This window comes from Macrobrachium nipponense, chromosome 20, assembly GCF_015104395.2.
Source record: "Macrobrachium nipponense isolate FS-2020 chromosome 20, ASM1510439v2, whole genome shotgun sequence".
In the NCBI taxonomy this organism is placed as follows: Eukaryota; Metazoa; Arthropoda; class Malacostraca; order Decapoda; family Palaemonidae; genus Macrobrachium; species Macrobrachium nipponense.
In genome coordinates this window covers 43331364-43356907 of record NC_061089.1, presented here as the reverse complement: position 1 = coordinate 43356907, position 25544 = coordinate 43331364, and the positions used below count along the sequence as shown (strand labels likewise).

Here is a 25544-nt window from a genome sequence, read left to right as displayed (position 1 = left end):
CTTAACGGTCCCACCCGTCCCTCTACTCTTCTCCCAAATCTCACCATAGTTATCGGCAAGAGCTCGTGCAGATATAGTACGGCCAGCTTAATCTATCTAAACTAACCATCACCATACAGTTAGATATATTACGCAAAGAGAATCAGCCGCAGCAAGGGCGAACCCATAGTACCAAGACTGGGACTGCAACAGCTGATAGGCAATAGCACATTTTGTTTATGCCTAACGGTCACTCTAAGTCTTTTTGTTTAAAATTAATTCTGTCCTCAGTCCCTTACATTTCAACCGATAAATTCCCTGGGGGAAGAGAGAGAGAGAGTTAGGAAAAGTTCTGGAGCGTTAGGACACTGATAGGGTAATCCAAGAGTTTCGTCGTAAATTATCAATTCCATTTAGGTTTATTTTTTCCTTTTATTTTCTTAGTTGCTGATCAGTGTCAACGAAGAGAAAATTCCATAGGATATGTATATCCTTTTCTCTCTCCTGGATGATTGTAATGGCACCGGGGAAGAGTCAAAATGTATTCAAATCTTTATGTATTTACTATTTTATGTAAGCCGTATGGGAATAAATAAAAAAGGTTCTCTAATGAAAGTCAATGAATCATACGTCTGGTATGGCCTTGGCTTTACCTCCTCTCTCTCTCTCTCTCTCTCTCCTCTCTCTCTCTCTCTCTCTCTCTCTCCTCTCTCTCAGCCGTGTTTCTGGTCACATGAGTGCATTCTTTGCTAAAAGAATACTTGCCTGTTCGGTTAATTAGGATCATGTAGAATTTTAAAAATGTTACCCTTAAGGGCCCCATACACTGAACGATTGGCTGTATCGTTCGCAAAAACAAAAACACTGTGTATGGGATTGTCTGAAAGAAAAAGTGGGCGAGGTATCGTGGTTTGAACGATCTCAGCAGGAATCAGTCACGACCAGGTTGCTGCCTTGCGACGGAAGCCTGTTATACACAGGTTGTTCAATGTATGTGTTTGTCTGCCAATACGATGCTATCGCTCACGTCTCTTCTAGATATGATGCCATGTCTTCCCGAGACAAAATCTGTGTTCAGATTGAAATCGGTGCGGAGATCGTTCCTACTGCCTGAATAGTGCGTGTGTGTGTGTCGTTAACGACAATCGTTCAGACAGTCGTTCATACAATCCTTCAGTGTATGGGCCCCATAAGAAGCGTGACCTTGAGTCTTGAGCTTACCGGCAACAGGATGGCAGAAGCCACCCCACCCCTCTAGTTACAACTCTTCTCGCTCTCGGTCTCAAGAAGGCTGGCGTGACCGTCAGACGTTAGTCCAAAGATAGTATTCTGAGAGTCGTCATGTATACGTCGTTATACTCGTATTATTGTTATGCTGCGTAATCATCTTTTCTTGTAAACACAGTCATTACAGGACTATCAAACGTTACCCTCTTTTCGGAAAAAAGAAAGCTATTGCTACCATTAATTACGTCGAGAAACGTTACATCATAATTTTTTTGTTGGGACTGATGTTGTGAACAGGGTGACAACTCCATGCTGAACCAGGTGTAGTACCGTTTGCATGATTACGTCTAGTGTCAGAAAAAAATATTAGCTGCTGAACAGTGACAGGTGTGAGGTGACCCATTTGGGCGGTTTTCAGTTTTCCGCCACTTTGAAGTTAAATTTTGTGAGATAAGTTCAGTGAAGTAGTGAAAGCAGTACGAGTTGTAGTCTGAAGTTCTAAACTCTTGAGCTTGAGTTTCTGAACCACGATGGCTGTCCTTGACCGTTGCCAACGTTCCTCTTTCGTTTCGCTACTCGATTTTTTTTCTCTTTGCGTGCACGACTGTTCATGTGTTTGAGGAAAATCCAACGATGAAAATGGTTTTGAAGTGACCCATTAATTATTAACCGAATTTGCATAGAACCTGTAGTTGTAAGTGAATTCTTGTCGATGTGATATAAATCAGGCCCAACCTATCAGTTTAAACCCAACAGCTTACGGCCAAAACATACATCGACATTTAATCGTATTGAATTCCATGGGAGGCTGGAAAAGAATAACGAGAGATTTAAATGATGAATACTACATACTGTGCCCCGTGTGTGTATTTTTTTTTCTTTACCATTCTTTAGTCAATGTTTGGGAATTTTTAAACTGTTCTGCCACTGTTTGACTTTATACAGCGTGATAAAAACGCATAAAACTTTCTGGGTGTTTTTTTTTATTTGTCTATCAATATTGATTTACTTAACTGTTTCTATTTATGTGAAGTGGACTAATATGCACATTTCAATATAATTATGAAACTGTGTTTAGGGACCTCTATTACAAGTATTTTTGGAGTGAATAAAGAAAAACATCCGGTGTGTAATCATTAAATGAAAAACGTAAATGTGGTTGTGGTAACTACAGTGATAAATCCTAACATAAACTGGGGTAAAGCACCCTGCCAGGCAGGATGTGGTTCCTCAGACTCCCTTTGTAATTTAACCTACCCAAACTTTTGTACTATAATTATACACTATATATTGCGTCCTGCCTGACCAATAGCTTTGCCCCCCCCCCCCCTTTTACCATGCCTAATACAGTAATTGTACAGGGATAATACTAACCTAACCCAATCTGGGATCCAGCATTCTGCTTGGCATCCCCTTTAAATTTCCGTGTACACATACTATACATAGCATATTATTCTTAAGAAATCTTAATTCTGATTGTTTCACTGATTAGTGATTCAAACGTCCAAGTATAGTGTAGTCTCTTCCAAGGATCTTTGTAACAAACATTCGCATAAGTGGGTTTCAAATGGCAATGAGAAATTGTACACAAAACTATATATACATATACACATATATATATATATATATATGTATGTATATATACATATATAATAGGGGTATGTTTTGACTCTCATCCTTGAAACAGGGCACCAAGGACTTATGAGAAATGCTTGTCTCATGAAATCATTGTAGCCACAAAGTTGACAGAAATGGAGTTCAAAAGTGTGAAATAATTATTAGAACAGAATGTCTAACAACTTTTCTTGTTTTATCAAGGAGAAAACCAAAAAGTTCACTATTACCCTTCGGACGATGAATTAGAGATATGCTTCTTGAAGTGTTGGGAGGGCCAAAGCCCCTTTCAACATGTCTGGTGCTTGTAACGATGCTTCCAGTGGTCTCACACCCCAAAGAACCTAAATATGGAAGAGAAGATATCTATTTTGGAAAGTTTTATAAAGCAGCAACAAATACGAGCAAGAAACTTTTAAAAGATGTATTTATGATTTTGTTTTATAAGAGTCGTGTATTATCACTGGAGAACTGGCCAACAACTGTGGAAGAGTACTGTTTAAGTGTTTTAAAGTGGTCGAGAAAAAAGCTCAGAGATACTTTCAATGCAGAGGAAAGAACACTAATTACTTACCCAGTGGATTTATTTGAAGGAGATGTGTCACTGTTGAATAAGACAATAATGAAACTTTTTGAGGATGCTAACCTACCAATCTCATTTTTCAATGCTCTTCGTGAACTCAAAAATGTCAGAAACCGGGTATGCCATGAACAACTAGATTTTACCAGTGAATCAGTGCAGTCTAATGTGGAGGATCTGAAGCATTTATTCCGAAAGCTCCTAAATGAATTTAGAAATGCTTGGGATTATGACACCTCGGATTATGAGTATAATTACTGTAATGAAGTGGATGAAATCATGGCCGCCCCCATTACTGAGGAGGGCTTAAGTTATTTTGAGAAAATGGAAAAGTTTTGTGAAGACCTTATGGGAAAATTCATAACATATGGGCGGAAGGAGCTTTTTGTTTTTTATACCAAGCTCAAAGTCCTTAATCCTTTCACGTGGCTCAAAGATGAAAAGTTTCCGGAGTTGCAAGTAGATAAGATATTTACACCACTGCACATCAGTGATGAATGTAGAATAATTAATATTGAAAACTTGTTAGTGACTGAAGTATTTGTTGAAGAGAACAATGAATATATATGTAAGGGCGAAATTCCCTCTGTTGTTATGCTGACTGGTATTGCCGGTTGTGGTAAAACTTCTCTATGCAGATACTTATTACATGATTGGAGAAATAAGCTTGACAAGGTGATTAATATGAGATCTGTTGATATTCTAATTCTAGTAGAAGCTAGGAATGTTGTAACTAGTTCTTTTGTATCATTCTTACAACAAGTGTTGTTGAAAGAAACTTGTAGTAACTTTGAGGAAAAGGATATAATACCAACACTGCAGAAACTGAATGTTCTTTATCTCGTGGATGGTGTAGATGAGGCAACTGACATTGGGCGAAAGTTACTGGAGGAAATATTTTCTGTACTCGGCACCTCAAGGTTAATTTTAACCACCCGACCAGAATTTACTTCAAGTATTTCCGAGTCCATTCACAGTCATCATCTCTCCTACATAAAGTTGCAGATTCATGGCTTTGCTGATGCTGGCGTTGCTAAATTCACATCCAAAATATTCCATTCATTGGAGACTGATGAGAAACTGAGAAGGCATCAGGAGGAGGAGTGCCTCAAGTTCCTAACAACTGCTGGGATCCATCTTGGTAGCCATCTGAAAATTCCTTTAACTGTAGCACTTTTGATCATCCTTTGGAGAGACGAAAGGTCTACAGTAACAAACATTACATCAGTGACCAAATTGTACCTGGAGATTTTCAAGATGTGTTCCATGAAAATGCTTTCGCGTATAAGGAAATCCGCTTCATCTCCTCATCTTTTTCTGGAAGACTTTGTAGAAAAGTGGTTACTAGAACTTGGTCAACAGGCTTTTGAAATGTTTAAGAAAGATGAATATGTCATTGACGACCGAAGACGGTGGATTCTTACATCTTTTTGTAATAAACACAGTATAGATAGTATTCATGCTCTGTCTTCCTTCCTCATATGTGACGTTCAAGAGAGCTTACTCGGTCCCCAGTATTTATTTACTTTTATTCACAAAAGTCAGATGGAGTATCTGGCGGGTAAGTATTTTGCTCATATGTTGACAACAAATTTTAAAAACTGCAATTTTGATGATTCGGGAGTAACTGGAAAAATCAAAAGGTTAAGTTCTTTTCTGCATGAGACTGACTTGACACTTTCTGAAATACTGAAAGTTAGGAAAATGCTGAATGTGTACTTCTTTACAATTGGCCATCTTTGTATGCAAGACTTGAAAATAGATGATATTGTTTCCATGGTAACAAGAAGCGTCCTAAAGAACATCAGATGCGATAAGAATTTTTCTTCATTGTGGCGTCTGATTCAAGAATCAGAATGTCATCCTCTGGTTTGTAAAATAGTTTCTGAATCAATTTCTGAAAATGTTTTTTGGAAACTAGAAGGAGAGGAACTTTGTGATCCTTCAAACCCAACCTTTCAATTGTTGAAGCACACTGATTTTACTCCAAAGGTAGTTGCGGTCCGAATCATTAACAGCACTGAAGGAATACTGGTAAAGAGAGAAAATAATCTTACAATAAGACCTTATGAAAATTTAGTTCCTGTATTGCAGTACATTGGAAAGAAGCCCAAGGCTGACCTCATCTTGAGAGCTGATCAACATTTTTATAACTGGGGCAATCGGGAAACAACAGATCAATTGCTGGATGCACTAGCTCCAGAGGCTAATTTAACAACCTTTATGGGACATTTGGGTTTAAGTGGAGCTAAATCTATCATGTCATTTGGATCATTAACGACTTTAAACATTCGGATCTCAAGTGCAGAAGCCCTGTATGCACTTAGTGAGTCAGTAAATGCTTTTGTCACAAAATTGGGCATAGCTATGAATTTGCGACTGGATATAACTAGTGAGGTATTGCCATCATCTCTTCCGAAGTTCTGCAGCCCTTTTGCCTTCAGTATCAGTCTGTTTGACATTAATGATGGAAATGCATCATGGGCCACTGAAGTACTAGTTCATCTAAGTAAACAATACTCAAGAATCGAACTTTTGTCTCCAAATCTCTCTAGTGATGCATGTAAAAGAATTTTGTGCAGCTTAACTGCTGAAGGAGTTAATGTAAAAGGGAAAATTGTGATACCTCTGTTTTGCAAATTTAGTGAGGAAGCAAGAAGAGAATTGCAAAGTTGTGTTGAATGTCAGTTAGATCTATGGTAATACCATTTTGCTGAAGTCTGAATGTACTTATTTGTCAATTTTCAGTTAACATGTTTGGCTATATCAGTTGTGGTTATTTGTTTCATGCAAGTTCTTAGTTACTCAGGGAGCTTCGGCCATTTTTAAGAAGAATGCGGCTGAAATGAAGTGATTTCTATATTGCCAATACAGTTTAGATATAGTTATGATATATGTCTGTTGCAGTTTCAGCTGAAGACTCAAGTTAGTTGTGTGAATAATGCATCTTAAACTAATCACAAATCTCCCCTACTTAAAGGATGTAGTCCATTCTGAGTACAGGCCGATACACTTTATGATGTTAAGGGTACCTTTTACTGTCTTGTGAAAAATGCATTTTTTAAAACTATAGCCACAATTTTTGACATTGTCAATGTAATGATGTTTGAATATGCATTATTTATTTTAAGATGTACAAATTGTTTATATATATATATATATATATATATATATATATATATATATATATTTATATATAATAAAAGCCTCATATTAGATTAATAAAAGTTCCTTAATATTTGATTAATATTTTTCTCAATGTTTTAAAAGTATAAGTTGGTTCCAATAACAATTTTTAAAGATAAATAATCCGCAAAGTAACAAAGACCCTAGAATACAGCCTACACTTACACCCAAGCTTTTCTACTCTAATGTCCATAATTACCTCACAGTACTCCATTACCCAGTCGGTGGGTAAAACTTGAGTTTATGTTGCACAGTCTACCTATATCTCGAAGGGGATAGTTTGCAGAACGACAGGAAAAACTCCAAACCAGGGTTGCCAGATTATTTTGGGAAAAGTAGCCTATACTAGCTTCAAAAGAAGCGGATCTGAAATGAAAAGTAGCCCAATGACGAAGTTTATAACAGTAAAATTTATCAAACCAGTCATATATAGACATATACCGTTATATTATATATATATATATATATATATATATATATATATATAGAGAGAGAGAGAGAGAGAGAGAGATAAAACTTACCTACGATATGATGTATTTTGCTCAAGGGTGCAGTGATTGAAATGCTGTATCTTCTCAGATTGGTGAAAATTCCAACTATTTCTGTTGAATTAAAGAGGCTGAACTTTTTTTATTCTCAGAAAAATAAATAACTTTCTTTCTACTTGGTATGGCATGTTGAAAACAAAATAAACTGACTTCATAATACTTGAGCTATTTAAATGAAATAATTTTCTTTTAATGGGAAAAAATTAAAACTGAATTACTTACGATAAAGGAATAGAAGTCAACACGTCTTTCCCAAACAATAACACTGCTGGTGGAAAAAAAAAAAAAAAAAGCCATTTCCCCTCTTGTACCTTATCAGAGGAATGTTGATCATTCTAGTTAATCTGCGCCTTCTCTCTAAGCAATGGTTCAGTCGTGTGTTGTTGTAGGATGCACTAATGTGCGGGGAAAGGGACGCCTAGTAGCCCAGCGAAAGTGACAAGGAAAGGAGAAAGAAGTGGCTGGCAGCCACTCACTGTCCAACTCATGCAAGGCTTTAAAGAGAATTAAGATGAAAGTTTATTTTATGTCAACAAACTGAAATGCTAATATATTTGAAACTTTCGAAAGATCTATCGTTAAAAAAAATTATATGAAATTAGCCCAATTTTATAATTAGTCATAAAAGTAAAAAATAACTACAAAAATAGCCAAAATTTAGCAAGTAGCTCCAAACGGAAGCCAAGTACGTCGCTCTAAGTGAGATTAGGAAGGTAAGTTACGTATATCCAGTAAAAAGATAAAAACCTGGAAGAAAGAAGAAAACTCTTAATTGTAAACTTTGTCTAAAACAGGGGGGGCGCTTATTGAATCATACGTCTGGTAATGCACTACGGCCTACTTAAGACGCGCGCGCTCTCTCTCTTTCGTCTAGAGCGGTTATTACCCTATCACAAGAAAATATACCTTTTTTGTATTACGCAGTACTCATAGTCATTAAAGGCATCATTTAAGGGCATGCTCTTGAATATCTTGTATGTGCTGGCAACACGATTATAAGAACACCCTAAGTGAGAAATCCACAGTCCACAACCAAACTCCCACTCAGTTGTTCTTCACACCAAACAAATTGTGTGACCTTGGAGGCAGTCACTCACAAGACACAAACTTCGATGCACCTCAATACTTATGCTGAGTGCAATGTAGTCTGTATCCGTCATTGTATTTATATACCGTGTGATTATCGGTTTAATGCCGTCTTAATTGAAAAACCAAAGTCGTCCGACAGTAGCGAAAGATTAAATGGTATTTTTTCGTGGTGAAATAGGATCAACTTGGGCATGGGCAGGCAGCCTCGTCACGTTCAATGGAGAAAGGACTGGTGCCGGTTGACCGTCAGTTTGATGGGGTAAGTTCTCTTTCACAGTCCAAACATTCTTTCTAAGCTATGGTTGATGAAATTACGAATGTTGCATAAGAAGTGAACTCGAAAGCTTTTCAGTTGTGATCCTTATGTACAACGTTACTCTACTGCTCAGACTGTTGTTGAGACACTTATTTTTATTTACTCTTTTCAATCTTTGCACTTCTGCTTGCGTGGTGGAATTAAATTAATTGTTATGTCCTCATAAATATACATGTAATGTTCTTGCTCAAGAAACCGTAGGCTTTGCAACTTAAAAGAAAAAAAAATCGAGAAACGTTATGACTCAAAATTCTCTGCCCATGCTTCTGAGAGAATTCATAGTATTTAGATCCCGTTGTGGGTAATGTGCCAGTGCACCTTAAACGGAACAGGTTCTTTGCAGCGCCCCTGACTTATTTTGTGTGTTTTGTTCATATAAAGATAGTAGAAATTGAACTGACACTTGTATAAACGAAAGTCTGATTAAAAGTTCAACAGTGACATTTCCTTATCAGATCTCTCTTATGAATAAACAATCTGAGCGCTAATAAATAAATAAATAAAATAAAAGTCACATCAGACTCTTTGAAGAATTCTGCAAGCATTCCACCTCAAGCATCAATGTATGTACATTCTTCATAATTTATAAAAGACCCAACAAAGCAATTTAGTTTTTATTTTTTTCTCAAAATATGTTTAATTTTCCTTATTGTGATGTGTGTATGTTTTATCCTTCCTTTTGTTAGGCAATAACATGTAACAAGGGCTCATTCTTAGAAATTAATACTTATGACACAAGGCACTGATCAACATTGTGATCAAAGCTGTGTTGTATTTCTTGCAGTGTTTGGATTATTAATAATATACCCTTTTTTTCCAGGGAACCTATTCAAAAGGGTTATTCACCTCTACCCATGGGATGAGTAATTAGACTAAAATCAAATGGTGGAATAAAAAAAGTATCTTTCTATGTGGTTGATGCTTGTGACCATGCTTCCAATGGCCTCACAGTTCAAGGACTCTAAATATGGGAGAGAAGATATCTATTTTGGAAAGTTTTATAAGGCAGCAACAAATACCAATAGGAGACTGTTAAAAGATGTTTTTATGATTTTGTTTTATAGGAGTCGGGTATTACCGTTGGAAAGCTGGCCAAACAATGTGGAGGAATATTGCTTGAGTGTTTTAGGGTGGTCAAAAACAAAATATAGGGATTCATTCAATGCAGAGGAAAGAAAACTTCTCAGTATACCCTTGGAGTCATTGGAAGGAGATACCTCACTGTTGAACAAGATGATGCTGAAATTATTTGTCGATGCAAATCTACCCAAACCCTTTTTCAGCGCCCTTCGTGAACTCAAAAATGTCAGAAACCGGGTGTGTCATGATCAACTTGATTTCAGTGCTGAAACGTTGCAAGCAAATATGGATGACTTAAAGAATATATTCAGGAAGTTTTTAAATGAATTTGGAGAGGCCTGGGATTATGATGTCTCACAGTATGAGAATAATTATTGCAATGAATTGGATGAAATCATGGCAGCCCCCATTACTGAGGAGGGATTAAGTTATTTTGAGAAAATGGAAGAGTTTCGTGAAGACCTTATGGGAAAATTCATAATACATGGACGGATTGAGCTTTTGAAATTTTATGCAAAGCTTAAAGTTCTTAATCCTTTCATTTGGCTCAAAGATGAAAAGTTTCCGGAGTTGCAAGTAGATAAGATATTTACACCACTGCACATCAGTGATGAATGTAGAATAATTGATATTGAAAACTTGTTAGTGACTGAAGTATTTGTTGAAGAGGACAATGAATATATATGTAAGGGCGAAATTCCCTCGGTTGTTATGCTGACTGGTATTGCCGGTTGTGGTAAAACTTCTCTATGCAGATACTTATTACATGATTGGAGAAATAAGCTTGACAAGGTGATTAATATGCGATCTGTTGATATTCTAATTCTAGTAGAAGCTAGGAATGTTGTAACAAGTTCTCTTGTATCATTCTTACAACAAGTGTTGTTGAAAGAAACTTGTAGTCACTTTGAGGAAAAGGATATAATACCAACACTGCAGAAACTGAATGTTCTTTATCTCGTGGATGGTGTAGATGAGGCAACTGACATTGGGCGAAAGTTACTGGAGGAAATATTTTCTGTACTCAGCACCTCAAGATTAATTTTAACCACCCGACCAGAATTTACTTCAAGTATTGCCGAGTCCATTCACAGTCATCATCTCTCCTACATAAAGTTGCAGATTCATGGCTTTGCTGATGCTGGCGTTGCTAAATTCACATCCAAAATATTCCATTCATTGGAGACTGATGAGAAACTGAGAAGGCATCAGGAGGAGGAGTGCCTCAAGTTCCTAACAACTGCTGGGATCCATCTTGGTAGCCATCTGAAAATTCCTTTAACTGTAGCACTTTTGATCATCCTTTGGAGAGACGAAAGGTCTACAGTAACAAACATTACATCAGTGACTAAATTATACCTGGAGATTTTCAAGATCTGTTCCATGAAAATGCTTTCGCGTATAAGGAAATCCACTTCATCTACTCATCTTTTTCTGGAAGACTTTGTAGAAAAGTGGTTACTAGAACTTGGCCAACAGGCTTATGATATGATTAAGGAAGATGAGTACATCATTAGTGACCGAAGAAAGAATCTTCTCATGTCTTTTTGTAATAAACATAATATCGATTGCATTCATGCGTTGTCTTCTTTTCTCATGTGTGAAGTTCAAGAAAGCTTATTCGGTCCCCAGTACTCTTTCACTTTTATTCATAAGAGTCAGATGGAATATTTAGCAGGGAGGTATTTTGCTCATATGCTCAATGTGAATTTTATAAGTTACAGAAATGATGACCCAGAAGTAATAGAAAAAATAAAAAGCCTGAGTCCATTCCTAAGTCAGGCAGATGTGACATTTAAAGGAATATTGGAAATGAGAAAAATGATGAATGTGTACGTTTTCATGATTGGACATCTCTGCATGAATGACCATAAAACAGACAATCTCATATCCATGGTAACAGAAAATCTGCTAAGCATAGCAAGAATGGATCAAAATTATCCAGCGATTTGGTGCTTAGTTCGAGAATCTGAACGCTATCCTTTGGTGTGCAAAATGGTTTCAGACTCAATTTCTGGCAAATTTGTTTGGATGCCAGAAGGAGAAGAATTGTGTGATCCCTCAGATCCAATCTTTCAATTACTGAAGTACACCGAGTTTGTTCCAAAGAAAATTTCGATCAGAATAATTAACAGCACTCAGGGTATATTAGTAAAAGGAGAGAAAAATACACTTGTATTAAGACCCTATGAGAATTTGGTTCCTTTGTTGCATTGCATTGGAAATAAACCCACTGCAGAGATCATCCTCAGAGCTGACCAACATTTTTATAACTGGGGCGATCAGGAGATGACAGATCATCTGCTTGAGGCACTGGCTCCAAGAGGTAACTTGACAACCTTTATGGGACATTTAGGTGTACCAGGTGCTGAATTTATTAAGTCATTCGAATCACTAAAGGTCTTATATGTAAGAATCTCAAGTACAGAGGCCCTGCATGCTCTCAGTGTGTCCGTGAATGCTCTGAGTATGAAAGCGGGCGTAGAAATGAATTTACGTTTAGATATACCTCGTGAGGCACCGCCATCATCTCTTCCCACGTTCGGTAGTTCTTTTGCTTTCACCATCAGTCTGTTCGACATTACTGATGGAAATGCTTCATGGGCTATTGAAGTCATATCTCAGCTAAGCAAACAGTATGTAGGAATTGAACTTTTGTCTTCAAAACTTTCAAGCAATGCCCTCAAAATTTTCTTGCGCACCCTCATGGCTGAAAAATGTAAGGTCAAAGGAACAATTTTTATGCCTCTCTCTTGCAAATTTAGTGAGAAAGAAATAAAGAAATTAAAAAAATGTGTTAATTACAAATTAGATCTGTGGTGATACCTAAATGGTGAATCTTGCTCAAGGATTTAACTATTATTGGCTCTCTTATTTATTCGTTTTTTAGTTAACATTTTCATAGTACTAATCACTTATAAACATTTTAAATTTCAAAAAATGAGTTTAGGGGTTATAGTCTTTCGTAGCATGGTAGCTGCAGCCATTTCAAAGAGTCACATTTTACTGCCAATGCTGTTAATATTGTTTTAATTACATCCATCTCTGGACACTCATGATTGCAAAGTACATTTATTTTTCATTACTATGCATTTAAACTTTGAGTCATAAGTCTTTTGAAGTGTGAGTTGAAAAGACATCTTTGTGGCAGCGAGGAACTGAGAATTAATCCTTGACTGTTAGTATGAAGAGTTACATTTCGTATTGTAAATTCTACCTCTTACAATCTGATGGAAGGTGCATTTTGTTGGTTAAGCATATACAGAATGCTGTTGTTACAAGGAATGTATCTAAATGTAATAGAATACTTTTGTCAAATAAGGAAATTCAGAAAGTTTAAGTTGATGACTGATATTTTGTTTAAAAAAGTCTGACTTCAGTAGCAAACATCGTTGTTTTTATATTGTTATTATATAATAAAAGTTTTTCTTAATAATGCCTGTTTTACTGAGATAATTTTCCTTTTGTCTTCTGTTGTGAGTTATTCAAATACAAAGTTTTTCCTAAACTATAGTAGAGATAATAGAGAAAAACCATCGTTAAATGCTCGACAATTATGCTCTTACGCATAGTGCATTAATGTTGTTGTAATGTGCATCCTTAATTTCAGTTTGGTTCATAATGTCTGTCCACAACTAGCAATTTTATTTTGATTTAACATTATTATTAAAATCTTTATGTTCATATATGTTTACAAATAAAAATACATCTTATAAGTAGATAATAATAAGTACACTATTATTTTGTTTTCGGAAAGGTAAAGTTGATGTATGAAACTATTAAGTGTGGTGCAAATGCAACGATTCAAAGTTCTAAAAAGGTTAAACGATAATCGATTTTTAAATATTTGTGGAGAATAGTGTCACTCATGACACATGATTGGCCAGCAATGATTCACGTCAACACAATATTAGCACTGAATGATGTGTGAAACATACTTGGTTCACTAGGCAAAAGTTATCCTTCTCTTAGCTGGTCCAAATATGAAAACTGACACCAATGTTTATTAGGTAAGATGGTTACCATGTGGCTAGAAAACTCCAACTTTCATAGAAGATGGTCGTGAAATTAACCTGTTCTTTTTTTTATTATGTGTCATTATATGTCATTAAAAATTTTTGACCATATTAAACCCATGTGATCCTAGGAAATCCATAAAAGCCTCCATCTAAGTTTAAATGTATGAATTTTTCAGTAGCACCAATCTACATTCTTAAAGTGAAATGTTTACAATGGTCATCGGTGCTCCAAGGCCTAACCAGTTCTATGTGCGATATTGAGGCATGTCATGAACAAAGTTAAGGATACAGTTGCAGTCTTGACTCTAATCAACGGTCATAGCGGATGACCAGCCACTATAGGTTCTCTAATAAGCAGATCAGAAGAACAGTGATCAAGGATGGGTGGACTAGTGCCATCCTGGAAGCTGGGTGGTGTTCAATAAATCATCTTTTCTGTACAAAGTTTTTCAAATTCAGATTTGAGGCTGATTACATCACCTGTAACTGAAGTTACTTGAATTCAATATGTCATACACTTCGGATCACAGAAAATAGTTTACCCTCAGAGAAAAGGGTCGTAACAGTGCTTTAAAAGGGAGCAGGGTTTGGCACTTCGTCCTAAATCTCTCACGGAGCACCCGTATTTATAACTGGCAAATTCAAAGCTACTTCACCCGCACCAGTTGTCACTTCCTCGAAGGCGGTATAGGTAAGTGAGAGGCGACGCCACAACAGTAAAAAATATTCACAAAATACTCATGATAATCGGGGTGATAAAGATATGGGCTACAACTGTTTTTCAGGACAAAGATGTTCGGTTGTTAATCTGCTGCACTCAGCTTGCTCAGTAGTTACATGGGTGAATACCAACCACAATAATTCGCTAAATTTAATAAAGCAATCATCATGTTCTGTGTTAATTCTTACAAGTTTTCCTTTCACTCCACTCTTCCAAATTAGATCACCAGGCTTGGAGGTATAGCTTGCTACCACACGCATTAAGACATGAATTTTTCTATTTCTTAAAAATGCTTCCGTATGTCCTACCTGGTTAAGAGAGCGTCTTCCATTTTCACTCTGGATAATCATGACTCATGTGATCCAGCCGGAAACATAGACAGGAAAAGGAGCAATTAAAGGTTTTTTCGCGAGACGTGGGCAAGTATGGTTTTAGCCAAGGTCCTTTAAATATACTCCGAGTATATTTAAAGGACCTTGGTTTTAGCCAGCCGCGAACGCTTCGCGGCTTCGGATCAGTGTCGAGGTATGGTATTGCCAAGGCCTATACAAAGTTTGTATAGGCCTTGGGTACTGCAGCACACGTGTGCCCGCAAATACTCAGCTGCTCACCCGTAGCTGCCCAGGAAGTGAAAGTGGCTCAGCGTAAAGTATATATAATAAGGTCCCTTATTCCATTATCCATATACGTTGGTTCAGCGTCTGTCCACACGACCAGTTTCCGAGCACAGCTTCGATACCATGCTTCGAAACCATAATTGGCCAATTGTCGTGTATAAGGTCCCTAAGATTAGGAGGCCATTCCATTGTCGCCACAGGACACAGCTCGTGAACATCGCCAATACACTGCAATGGTAAGTCATAACAGCAGTGCTGAATCATTGTCCATAACTCTATCTCTCATTCACGGGCTACAATGAGTATGGGCATTAAGCCTAGATATGGTTGAAAAGTAGCATGTCAGTAAAGTATGGGTTGCGGCCAGTCTTGGCTGTAGTATACCCGTAGCTACCTCCTAAGTTTACCGACCCATTCATCGGATCGTTTGCCTGTCATCAGCGCTATCCGTGAATGTACGCACTTCAGAATCGTGTCCGGCGTGGATACAGTTTATGAAAACAAAGGTAATATGTGAACGACTTCTACTTTGGCTTATTTAAGTGGGGCTAAGAGACTTTTTTAAAATCATATGTTGGAAAGCACAAGTAACTTGATAAAAGATGGAACGACTTTTAAAAATATTGTCTTAGAATCCTTGTGTTTGAATTGCAAACGATAAATGCGAAGAACTGTGCGTGTTCGTCAAAGAGTAGTTTATTTTTATGATGATTACTAATCTCAAAAAAAATGTAAGTAGCTTTTTAAGATTACAAATGATGAATTAGTCATCGTTAGCGATAGAAAAGGGAGAAATCGTTAGACCTAAATGAATTAATATCGTAACTATCTCCTTAATCGAAGCAAAATTAACGCTACACACACACACACACACAAATATATATATAGATATATATATATATATATATATAATAGTATATTGATTTTATACACAAACTATGCGGTGGCTTCTCACCGGCCAGGCAGTTACCAAAGAGCTGTTCAACATTGAAAGATATGATCGAAAATGAATCCGGTTTCTGTACCTTACCATCTCAGCAGTTATCAGGAGATGGAAAGACAGCGCTGAGTTTGGGTTTATCTTTAAATATTTTGTGCAAAAAGGGAAAATGAGTGGAAACAAGTTTCTACGAAAATAATGTCTTAAAGATAGCTAAGGCATAATTTACGGCAGTTACTTTAAACAAGTGCATTTGAATGATCTTCCTAAAAGATTCATCGTATCTTTAGAATCTTTTAAAGAAGATGATAATCTGTTTATCACTGGAGCCGACAAAGCAAGAGTTAGTACCTTTCCCGATAAGGCGAATGTCTAAATGGATATGTTAAGTGACGCCAGTAGATAAGAACCGGGCAGAGAGGGTGACTAGTGAATTTGTGGGCAAATAAAGGTACTTTTCAGCAGTCTTCCTTACTGCATGTCTCCCTTGTTTGCACGGTAGACCCAAAAACCCAATTTATAATTAGTTCGGTTGCGAATGTCACTTATACTTTATCAAAATTCCGCGTCTCATTTTTACAGCCAATAGTTCACACACTTTCAGAATTACGCATGAATTTCGTAGATTTTGTTAATAAACTAAAGATGTGTCAAATCAAGAACGACGAAATAATCAATGTTATCAGCTTGTTTACCTGTCGATGACGTGCTAGATATTTTGAAATAAGATCTTGATGGATATGTTTTTACTTTCCCAGTTAGTGTCACTTTACAGTTAATTCGTCTTTGTGTAGAGCAGATACTTGCATTGTGTTCAATATAAAACACTAGTCATATATTTGGCATACAGATAGGAAATGCCCTTCGCCAGATCTTTCTAACGTTTACATGAATTTTTGTGAAAGCTAGCATAGTTCATTCTACCTAATATAACGTTATGGTTCCGTTATGCTGACATATTTAGTGTGGAAAATTCAGCTCGACTGAGATCATACATTGACTTTTTTGAAAGGACCGGTACCGACGATACAATTTACAGCTGAAAAGGAAAAAAGTAACTCTATGGGTTTCTTGGATGTCAAAGAAATTATAAATAAATAATAATGTTTTCAAAATTAGAGTGCATTGAACGGGTTGCAGCAATAATCTCATGATCAATGCATGGTCTTCTGATAATTTGTAATTAAAGAAGTCAGAAATATTATGTTTTTAAAAGGCGTTCCTCTTTTGAACCATGAATTATTTTTCATGACGAAATTTTAATAGTAACATACTATGTTTGCTGCTATGCATGTCAACCTTTGATCACATTATCAATCTACTTATGTAATTAAATTTTACATTTGTATTCTGGTATCCAAATGCCATTGGTAAAATTTGATAGGAAACTAGCCTATATACCTAAACGGGGTATATATCGAACAGTCGGCAGAAAATTCAGAAAAACGGATACCACAACTAATGTATAATGATATTATTTGGGAAATCAGTCATTAAAAAGCACCTTCGATCTTGTTTCTGTCAAATTCAATAGTCCTAATCACATTTTTTTTTCAAGAAAGAGCAATGTAGTCAAGTGAAATTTAAAAGAACCAACCTGCATTGAACAGTGAAAGCAACTTTAATATTAGCATAGGTTTATTCAAGAGACCAAATTAGCCTTAGAAGAGTGTTGCCCTTTCTGTTTGACGAAATACTCAATATATCTTAGACAATAACGTTTTCTAAGTTATCGTGTAGTTGCTTTATGCACCATTTACCATATTCAGTTGTTGCTCTTTTATACGCCTGATGTATAAATATTTGCAAATGATTTATCCCGTTGACAGCGTCTTGACAGATAGATGAAAACTAGTATTTGTTTATCTTTTTTCTCAATAGTCAAAATTGGTTTCAGAGTTAACACCAACAATCTGAACAGCAAAATACTACAACCATCTACATGAAAGTTCCATCATAGATAAAATGCTAAATGTACACACACACACACACACACACACACACACACACACATATATATATATATATATATTCAGATTATTTATTAATATATATATCTATATATAATATTCAATATAATAATATATATGCACATGCTTCTAAGTTTTCGCCTATGACATGTTAACGCTTGACAATGCAAGACGCAAGAAGATTGAAAATGAAAATCATTCCTCTTATCTAGTTTAGTAACGTGTCGTAAGTCCATTCTCATCAATAGATCTACTTCAAAACTCGAAAAGACAATGAAATCAGGGATCGAATGCGATATTTCGGTAGGAAATAGCTTACTACGCATAAATTTAATTGGTAGGGCATAGGATAAACAATGAGACAGTGTAAGCTTAAATTGCTTACGTTGAACCTTTAACCAAAGCTTTTTCTTCACTTCAGTCTAAATATGTTATCTGAAATGTAAACAAACTTGTCCGTTTGAAAAATTCATCTAATAGCTACTTGTGCCTCAATTATCGTTGAAGATTATGCAGATTACGCCATCATGTGCATTTGACGGGGATATGAATCACTCTTTTAACACGTGATGTTTGAGGTTCATAAAATTTGACTGCTTGCACAGTGATTTCTTTGAATTGGTGTAGTTACGGTGTTATGCAGATTGATTGCATAATTTCCAAGAACAAAAGTCGAAAATTCAAGCCTTTATTAAGAGTTCCGTATTCACAAAGTAAACACCCGGTTATTATTTATTTTATTTCCAAACTCATTTTAGCAAAGAATGGAGTCAAATAGTAGGGCTGATTGTGCGTTACGCTTCAGGTTTTCAAGATTTAAAAATGACAAGCAGTGTATTTCTCTGTGCTTCTATATATATACTCATCATGTGCGCATTTGGGAAGTCTCGATTAAAAGAAGCTGTTACTATCATATTATGCAGACTTGTAAGTGTGCATAAGAAATTATTTCCCTTTTCTTCCTTCACACATGAAACGTATTAATCCTTTTGTAGGAAGGGAAATCTATAGGAACTGCCATGCAATCCTGTAATTATACTCAATGACTGATAAGACGCGCTTCCTAACGTCGAGTATGTATTGTCAGCCATTATGGGCGTAACCAGCATTTCAGTCGAGACGGGGAACAGGTGATAATAATGAATCAAATTGGCAAAATATTTTGTTATTATATTTTCTATGAAACATGGCTAACAATTTTAATTCATAGTACACGTACCAAAGTTTTTCTTCCTGAAGATTGAGAATGATTACGCGTCTCTTACGTTTCTTTAATTTTATGATTTAATTAACCTGAATGTTTAAGATAGTCAAAATCTAGTAAGCTCCTTACCGTTGTGTAACTGAAATAATTCGGTAATGGAAAAGTACCCTAAAAAAAAAAAAAAAAACTCAGAAGAATGTGCGTTTATGATGACGTGATAAAACCCCATTTGCGACCTGTTCCGTACCATGCCAGCAATTCACCACCTATGCAAAATTCAATTCATGAAAATTCTAAATGACATTCATAGAGTGAGATTTTAAATAAGAAAAGTACAAAATCCTTTCTTGACTTTTCCCGTTGTTTAAGTTTGCATTCGATGATATGATATTCAGTGCATTTACTATGCCTGAAGGGTAACGTGTGAATGTCTTATCAGATAATTTCACAATATTCACAGCGTAATGCTACAACCACACGAATTCATCCCGCAATAAGTTTGACAATCCAAATTATGCTCTCTAATATTTAAAAGCACTAGAATTTCCGTCATTTTCTACACGTCACTCAATGCCTCTACTATGCCCGAAGATAACGCGTAAATATCTTATCAGACAATTTCACAATATTCATAGTATAATGCTGCAACCGCACGAATAATTCATCCTGCAATAAGTTTGACGATCCAAATTATGCACTCTGATATTCAAAAGCACTATAATTTCCGTCATCTTCTGCACGCCACTCAATAACAGGTGATGCGCTGGAAATTGAAGAGAGGGCAGTTTGAAAAATATGGTTATGAAATGAAAAACCAGAATAGAGAGAGAGAGAGAGAATTGTACCTAATGATGGGTTTCAACCGACTGTGTGGAGACTTCCTCGTTGGGACCCTCCTTTTTTTCCGTTACTGGGGGAGTAAGCCTACAAAATACTTGTCGTTGCTGTTGTGGAGTGTGGGGGGGGGGGGGGGGGGGGGGGGGGGGGGGGGGTGGGTGGTAGGAAAGCCTGACGGAAAAGCCTAAAATGTCTAAAAAAAGGTGTCTCGCGTCGAATCAAAGATACAGGAAATTTTGGATAGGATATATATGAACTATTTATTAGAATGAAAACTTAAAAAATAAAATAATGTGCATGTTAAATTATTTCTGATAAAATATAGCTTAATTATTTTAATTTTCGTTGGTGAAATAATGCTCTATTTGACCATAGATTATAGCACGCACCCCGATTAAGCTGAAGGTCGGATCATGCCATGTTTCAGTTGGTGCGATGGTGTACATTTTGATGGATCGTTGATTATTAGCATGTATTATTTACTCTCTCTCTCTCTCTCTCTCTCTCTCTCTCTCTCTCTCTCTCTCTCTCTCTCTCTCTCTCTCTCTCAACACCAGCTGCAATGGTAAGATATGCTCACATATTGCATTCTTTATCCAGTCTGAGAGAAAGAGAGAGAGAATGCAAATGACTAAATGAAAACTAATAGTACGAATAATAATAAGGATGTTATTTTATCATGTCATATGAACTTAGAAATAATACATATTGATGATGACAATATCGCATTAACACAATCTTTTTTTCTATTTATTTGCTAGACACATAAAGAAGCACTATTCCTCTTTAGACCTATTATTAAAAACAGAAAGCGAGGATTGCCTAACGAGCTCTTTAGTCCCTTTGATGCGCGTAACCCTTTGACACGGAGACTGTCAGAAAAAAAAACATGGAGTATGTAGTCGAAGCCATTAATCCAAAAGGACATTAACGAAGGGTTTTAACTCCATCTCCTTACCGCACTCAGGCGTACTGGTCGACCTGTCTTCCCTTTCGTATTTCTCAGTGAAGTTAGCCAACGCGCCTTTTTCTCCTATTCTGTGAACTAATCTACGAATCCATAATATAGTAGTCAGTGAACCAGGTTAGCGAGGGCGTGGACGACTTCGGACAAAAGTCTTTCATACAGCTGGAAAAGATTTTGAGTTGGGCCGCTCATAGCGATGCCTGAAAGGAATCGAAGCCATGAAAATGTTGAAATGTTTATGAATGTGGCAAACGTTATGACAGACCAGAAATTTTGAGGTCCTGAGTGGCTACAAGGAGACATGAAATACTTATTTGCAGATGGAGGTGAAAGAGAGAGAGAGAGAGAGGAAAAAAAATGGATTTGGGACATGATTGGTTATGGTGTGTCTCCTCACTCCCTTTCTTTATAAAGATAAGAAGACAGTTAGTGATGTATGATTGAAAATATCTTCAGTTGGCGTTTACTTGTTACCAAGCAGAAAAAAAAAACACCTCTTCATTCTCACGGAGCAACCTGTCTCCCTTGCATAGCCCCTAGTGAGTGACTGACGTTTGCCCGACTCAAAATTTCATTCTTTCTCCAATTTAGGTAATAAGAACTTGCTTCTCTTCTTAATCAGTTAAGGTGTATGGATTAAATAATAATGATTAGGCAAACTATTGATAAATAAAAACTATGAAATCTGAATATGTTGGTGCGTAAAACAGATGTAAGCATTGAATACGATTATCATGCAAAATTCGCCTTTTTATTTCTTATTTAGTTCTACATCAGTTGCTAAAATATCTGATTTGTATTAAATAATCGAGTGTAAGATTTCTTGAAATATACATAAGGTGATTGTTATACAATTCTTATCGCTCTTATTTCTTTACGTTTTAATGGCCATAATCTATCATTGGTAAAATGAATGAATACCTTTCTAGATATCTACTGACATGCTGGCTATTGTGTTTACAGTGCAATACATTAATAAAAAAAATCAATTTGAATCGATGACCTGACCAAATATTCTTCAATACCGAATTTTTTTTTTACTATATTTTAACCATGAGCGCAGTCAGTGAGTCCTTCGAACTATACGTATATGATCATATTTTCTATTACAGATCGATTATAGCCATCACATTGACTTCTTGCACCAAGCCTTGACTCAAAAATTGATCAGCATCGGAGTTTCTACGTTTGCCTTTGGAATTTCTGATTCCCCAATTTTTATCCTTTCAGGCGCCTATTGATCTACCCCTGATTCACCGCTAGTACTATAAGAGAAGCACCTCATATGAAACACGTGCCAGTCGCCGGTCCCCTTGTCTGGAGCAATCCGGTCGTCACACGAGGGTTCCAGTATACGAGAGGTCTCTTTAGTCTTCGTCGACTCGACAAGATGATCCCTCGTGTAGGGGTATTTTTGTTGATCATCATCCAAGTGGTCGTAGCTACAACTGCTCGAGAGATCTCGCTGAATTCCTTTAGCCGAAGAATTGCGCTCATGAAGGATGACAGAGAAAGAGAGACCATTTTACTTTTCGAAGAAATCGCCAGACACTTCACGCCGACTTGCCTCAAGATACTTGTCGGGGATACGCCCAACTATGCCAGTAGATGGAACGACCCTTTGGTCCTGTTGCACTCTTCAGGGAATGAAACGGAGAAGGCAGTCAGTTTCATTAACAAAAACACCGAGAAAATGACGAATTACCCTTGTGTGATCTACATGATAACGTACAACCCGTCCGTCACTGTCATGAATGAAATGCTTGACCTCAACGACAAGGTCATAACCCGGTACTTTTTCGTCTCCACGCCATCTCAGAGAGGGGCTCATGCCTTCCTACTGGACAAGAAACTTGCTAACGAAGAAAACTTGGCGGCTGTCGTGAAATTAAGTAACTCGACTAATTCCTGGAACGTGTTTACAAGGCAATTGCTACACCCGTCTGGGGCACCGATGGTCATACATGCCAATGTCTGGAACCCAGAGCGAGGTTTCAAGAAGGAAAAGGACATGTTTCCAGAGCAGATGGGTAACTTCTACGGCAAGACTTTGAAGGGCGTCACTCTTGACTTTCAACCGTTTACGGATTACAGAATCATTAAGGGGTCTAAGAAAGTTGATCCATCGCCCAGCCTAGACGTCTTCATTCTGAATATGATTGCTCGCCACCTGAACTTCACCTACGAACTGGTGATGCCAGATGATGGTCTCTGGGGGACGCTGGATGCTTCTAAGGTATGCAAGTACATTTACTATTATGATTATTATCTTGGTATAATAAGTAAAAGCTTTCGTTTTCCAACAATAGTATGATGAGAATTTTTTTCATTCTTAAATCGGCCCCTGTCTCTATCTCCATACAACCCTTAACTAGGAATCTTACACTAAATACACGAAATACACAGATGAACACACACATGGTTATATATAATATATATATATATATAATATATATAATATATTTTACCTATATATATATATATTTCTATATATCTATATATATATATATATAGAATAAGAATTATATATCATATATTATATATATATATATATATATATATATATATATATATACATATATATATATAACTGAATCACGGAGCAATGAAGTACTGCAAGGCTAAGAAGTCGAAAGGCCTTGCAGTACTTCATTGTATCTCTTTCCTTCGTGTGTGTGCATGTCTACACAAACGAGGAGATATATAGTGAATGTAATTACACCTATAAAAAATCACCTTTCAATTATTTCATAGCTTTGATAGAAATGCCATATGACAAACATGCCTGTGACTTTGTAAACTTTTACATTTGCTTGCCATGAAATAATACGGAAATTCATATGCATCGGAAAATACTAAACTTTTACAAGATGTTAACATTCTTGTGAACCAGACTACTGTAATTTGAATTTGATTTTATTTTAGCGAAAATAGTTCATAAGTAACTTACCATTTGATATTTTCTGTCCTGTAGTTACTCTTGAACATATTTGCATGTTGTCACGTACCATTCAGAAACCTTTTCCTTGTTCGTTATTCTACTACACCGAACGGATGTGGCGTGCCCCTTTTTTTTAACGGACGCACATTGATGTCATCATTATTCATGTCAGTCGTCTCTTCCGACAAAATGATGGATGAATAGTTAGATACGCAGAAAGATACGCGTAACTTTCCGTGTTCCTGCGAACAACAGAAGCCAATCATCCTTCTAATTTAATCTATATGCTCCAAAGCAAAGAAATTTGGGGAAATCAGTGAAATAGGCGATAGGCTTCCAGACCCCTCTAATTTTTTTAATTAAAAGTATGCCTATAACTTTGTGTTGGTGAATAATTTTCGTTCCAGGTGTTGCCTAGAACGGTATGTATAGGAGAACCATCTTTTGAATAACATGACGAACTCATTCGTTTCGTTTGGAATATTGTGAAAGCGAAACTGAATACGTTCTTTGAATACTTTGCCTGAGTTAAGTTGATGATGAGCCAAAAGCTTTTAAGAATTAAGCAAAATAAGGATAAGCTGTGTAACATTTTGACTACGGTAAAATTGTGTCTACAGAGTGGGATATCATCGATGTACGATTGGACTGGAATGTAAAATTTAGGTCAAAGGCCAAGCGCTGGGACCTATGAGGTCATTCAGCGCTGAAAGGGCAATTAAGAGTAAAGGAGGTTTTAAAGATGTAGCAGAAGGAAAAATCGCACTGTACTATGAAACTTTTGCTAGGGGCCGAGGGGACGTGTACGCCGCAAAGAAACGAAACTGCACCTAGTGAGGTGCACTGATAGCGCTACTTTCTAACGGGATATTATCGATTTGATCAGATTTTCCTGGCAGCAACTGAAAGAAGATCCATCATTCTCACCTATAGAAGAAGTAAAATCTAAAATGTGCCAATTTAAAGGAATCTCTGGCTCTAGGTTTGTAATTCCTTCGAAATGTAATAGCTATGTACCCATACTTCTTACTATGAAGTCGAAACGAAATACAAATGTACTTGTACTCTCATGATTCAATTATGTACATTAAGGCTTGTCACTGACATCCGGTGATAGCAACATCGGCATCCGGCTCTGTCCCTCGTATATTGGGCCCAGGGTCCTTGAAGTAAACAGGATACCGTCGGCCCAGGGAATTTAGCAAAGAACCAGTAAGTATATATATATATATATATATATATATATATATATATATATATATATATATAAGGAGTCCATAAAAAAAGCCAAAATGTAGAACCAAAATCTCTCTATTCAGGCAGATAGAATAAAGTATTTACTTTCTACATTTTGGCGTCTTGAATTACACCACCACATTCATCTTTCAAAGATATCTTTATGTAACTGTTGCTTCGAACAACGTAAAAGTGGAGCGTTATACAAAAACTCATATCCAAACATTATGATATTTGAGAACAAAAATTCAGAATGGAGTGACACCTGTTGGTCTTTGAGTGTTTATATAAATTTCAGCTCAGGAGTTGTGATTTGTAGAGTCCTCGGAAACATACTAAAGAACTGAAACGATGGTTTCACTTGTCTGGGAAAATTATGTTTTCAGATTCATCTATTTTAGTTTGCATCATTATATTTATACGTTTGTTATTCTTTTCCCTTACTAACTACGTATTGAACAGCTGAACTTTAT

General features: G+C 36.5%; 2 protein-coding genes across 9 annotated transcripts in view; both read left to right on the top strand.

Moving 5' to 3' along the window:
• The first annotated feature begins 690 nt into the window (after positions 1-690).
• Positions 691-13055, top strand: LOC135225184 (uncharacterized). Of its 7 annotated transcripts, none has more exons than XM_064264514.1 (2): positions 691-746; positions 3025-7029. In XM_064264514.1, the coding sequence occupies exon 2, from the start codon at positions 3074-3076 to the stop codon at positions 6101-6103; it is 3030 nt and encodes a 1009-aa protein (XP_064120584.1). In that variant the 5' UTR covers positions 691-746; positions 3025-3073; the 3' UTR covers positions 6104-7029. The 7 variants fall into 7 exon arrangements, with proteins under 7 accessions (XP_064120584.1, XP_064120550.1, XP_064120568.1 ...); XM_064264480.1 differs by lacking the exon at positions 691-746 and adding an exon at positions 788-1288; XM_064264498.1 differs by lacking the exon at positions 691-746 and adding an exon at positions 1266-1322.
• Positions 7565-25544, top strand: part of LOC135225219 (ionotropic receptor 21a-like) — a 25198-nt gene continuing 7218 nt past the window's right edge. Inside the window, exons 1-2 of one of the 2 annotated variants that reach the window (XM_064264528.1) lie at positions 7565-8482; positions 22125-23130. In XM_064264528.1, coding sequence (XP_064120598.1) covers positions 22180-23130 — 951 coding nt within the window. In that variant the 5' untranslated portion in view covers positions 7565-8482; positions 22125-22179. Of the gene's footprint in view, positions 8483-15115; positions 15213-22124; positions 23131-25544 lie in introns of those variants that run through there. The other variant, XM_064264539.1, reaches the window with a different exon arrangement.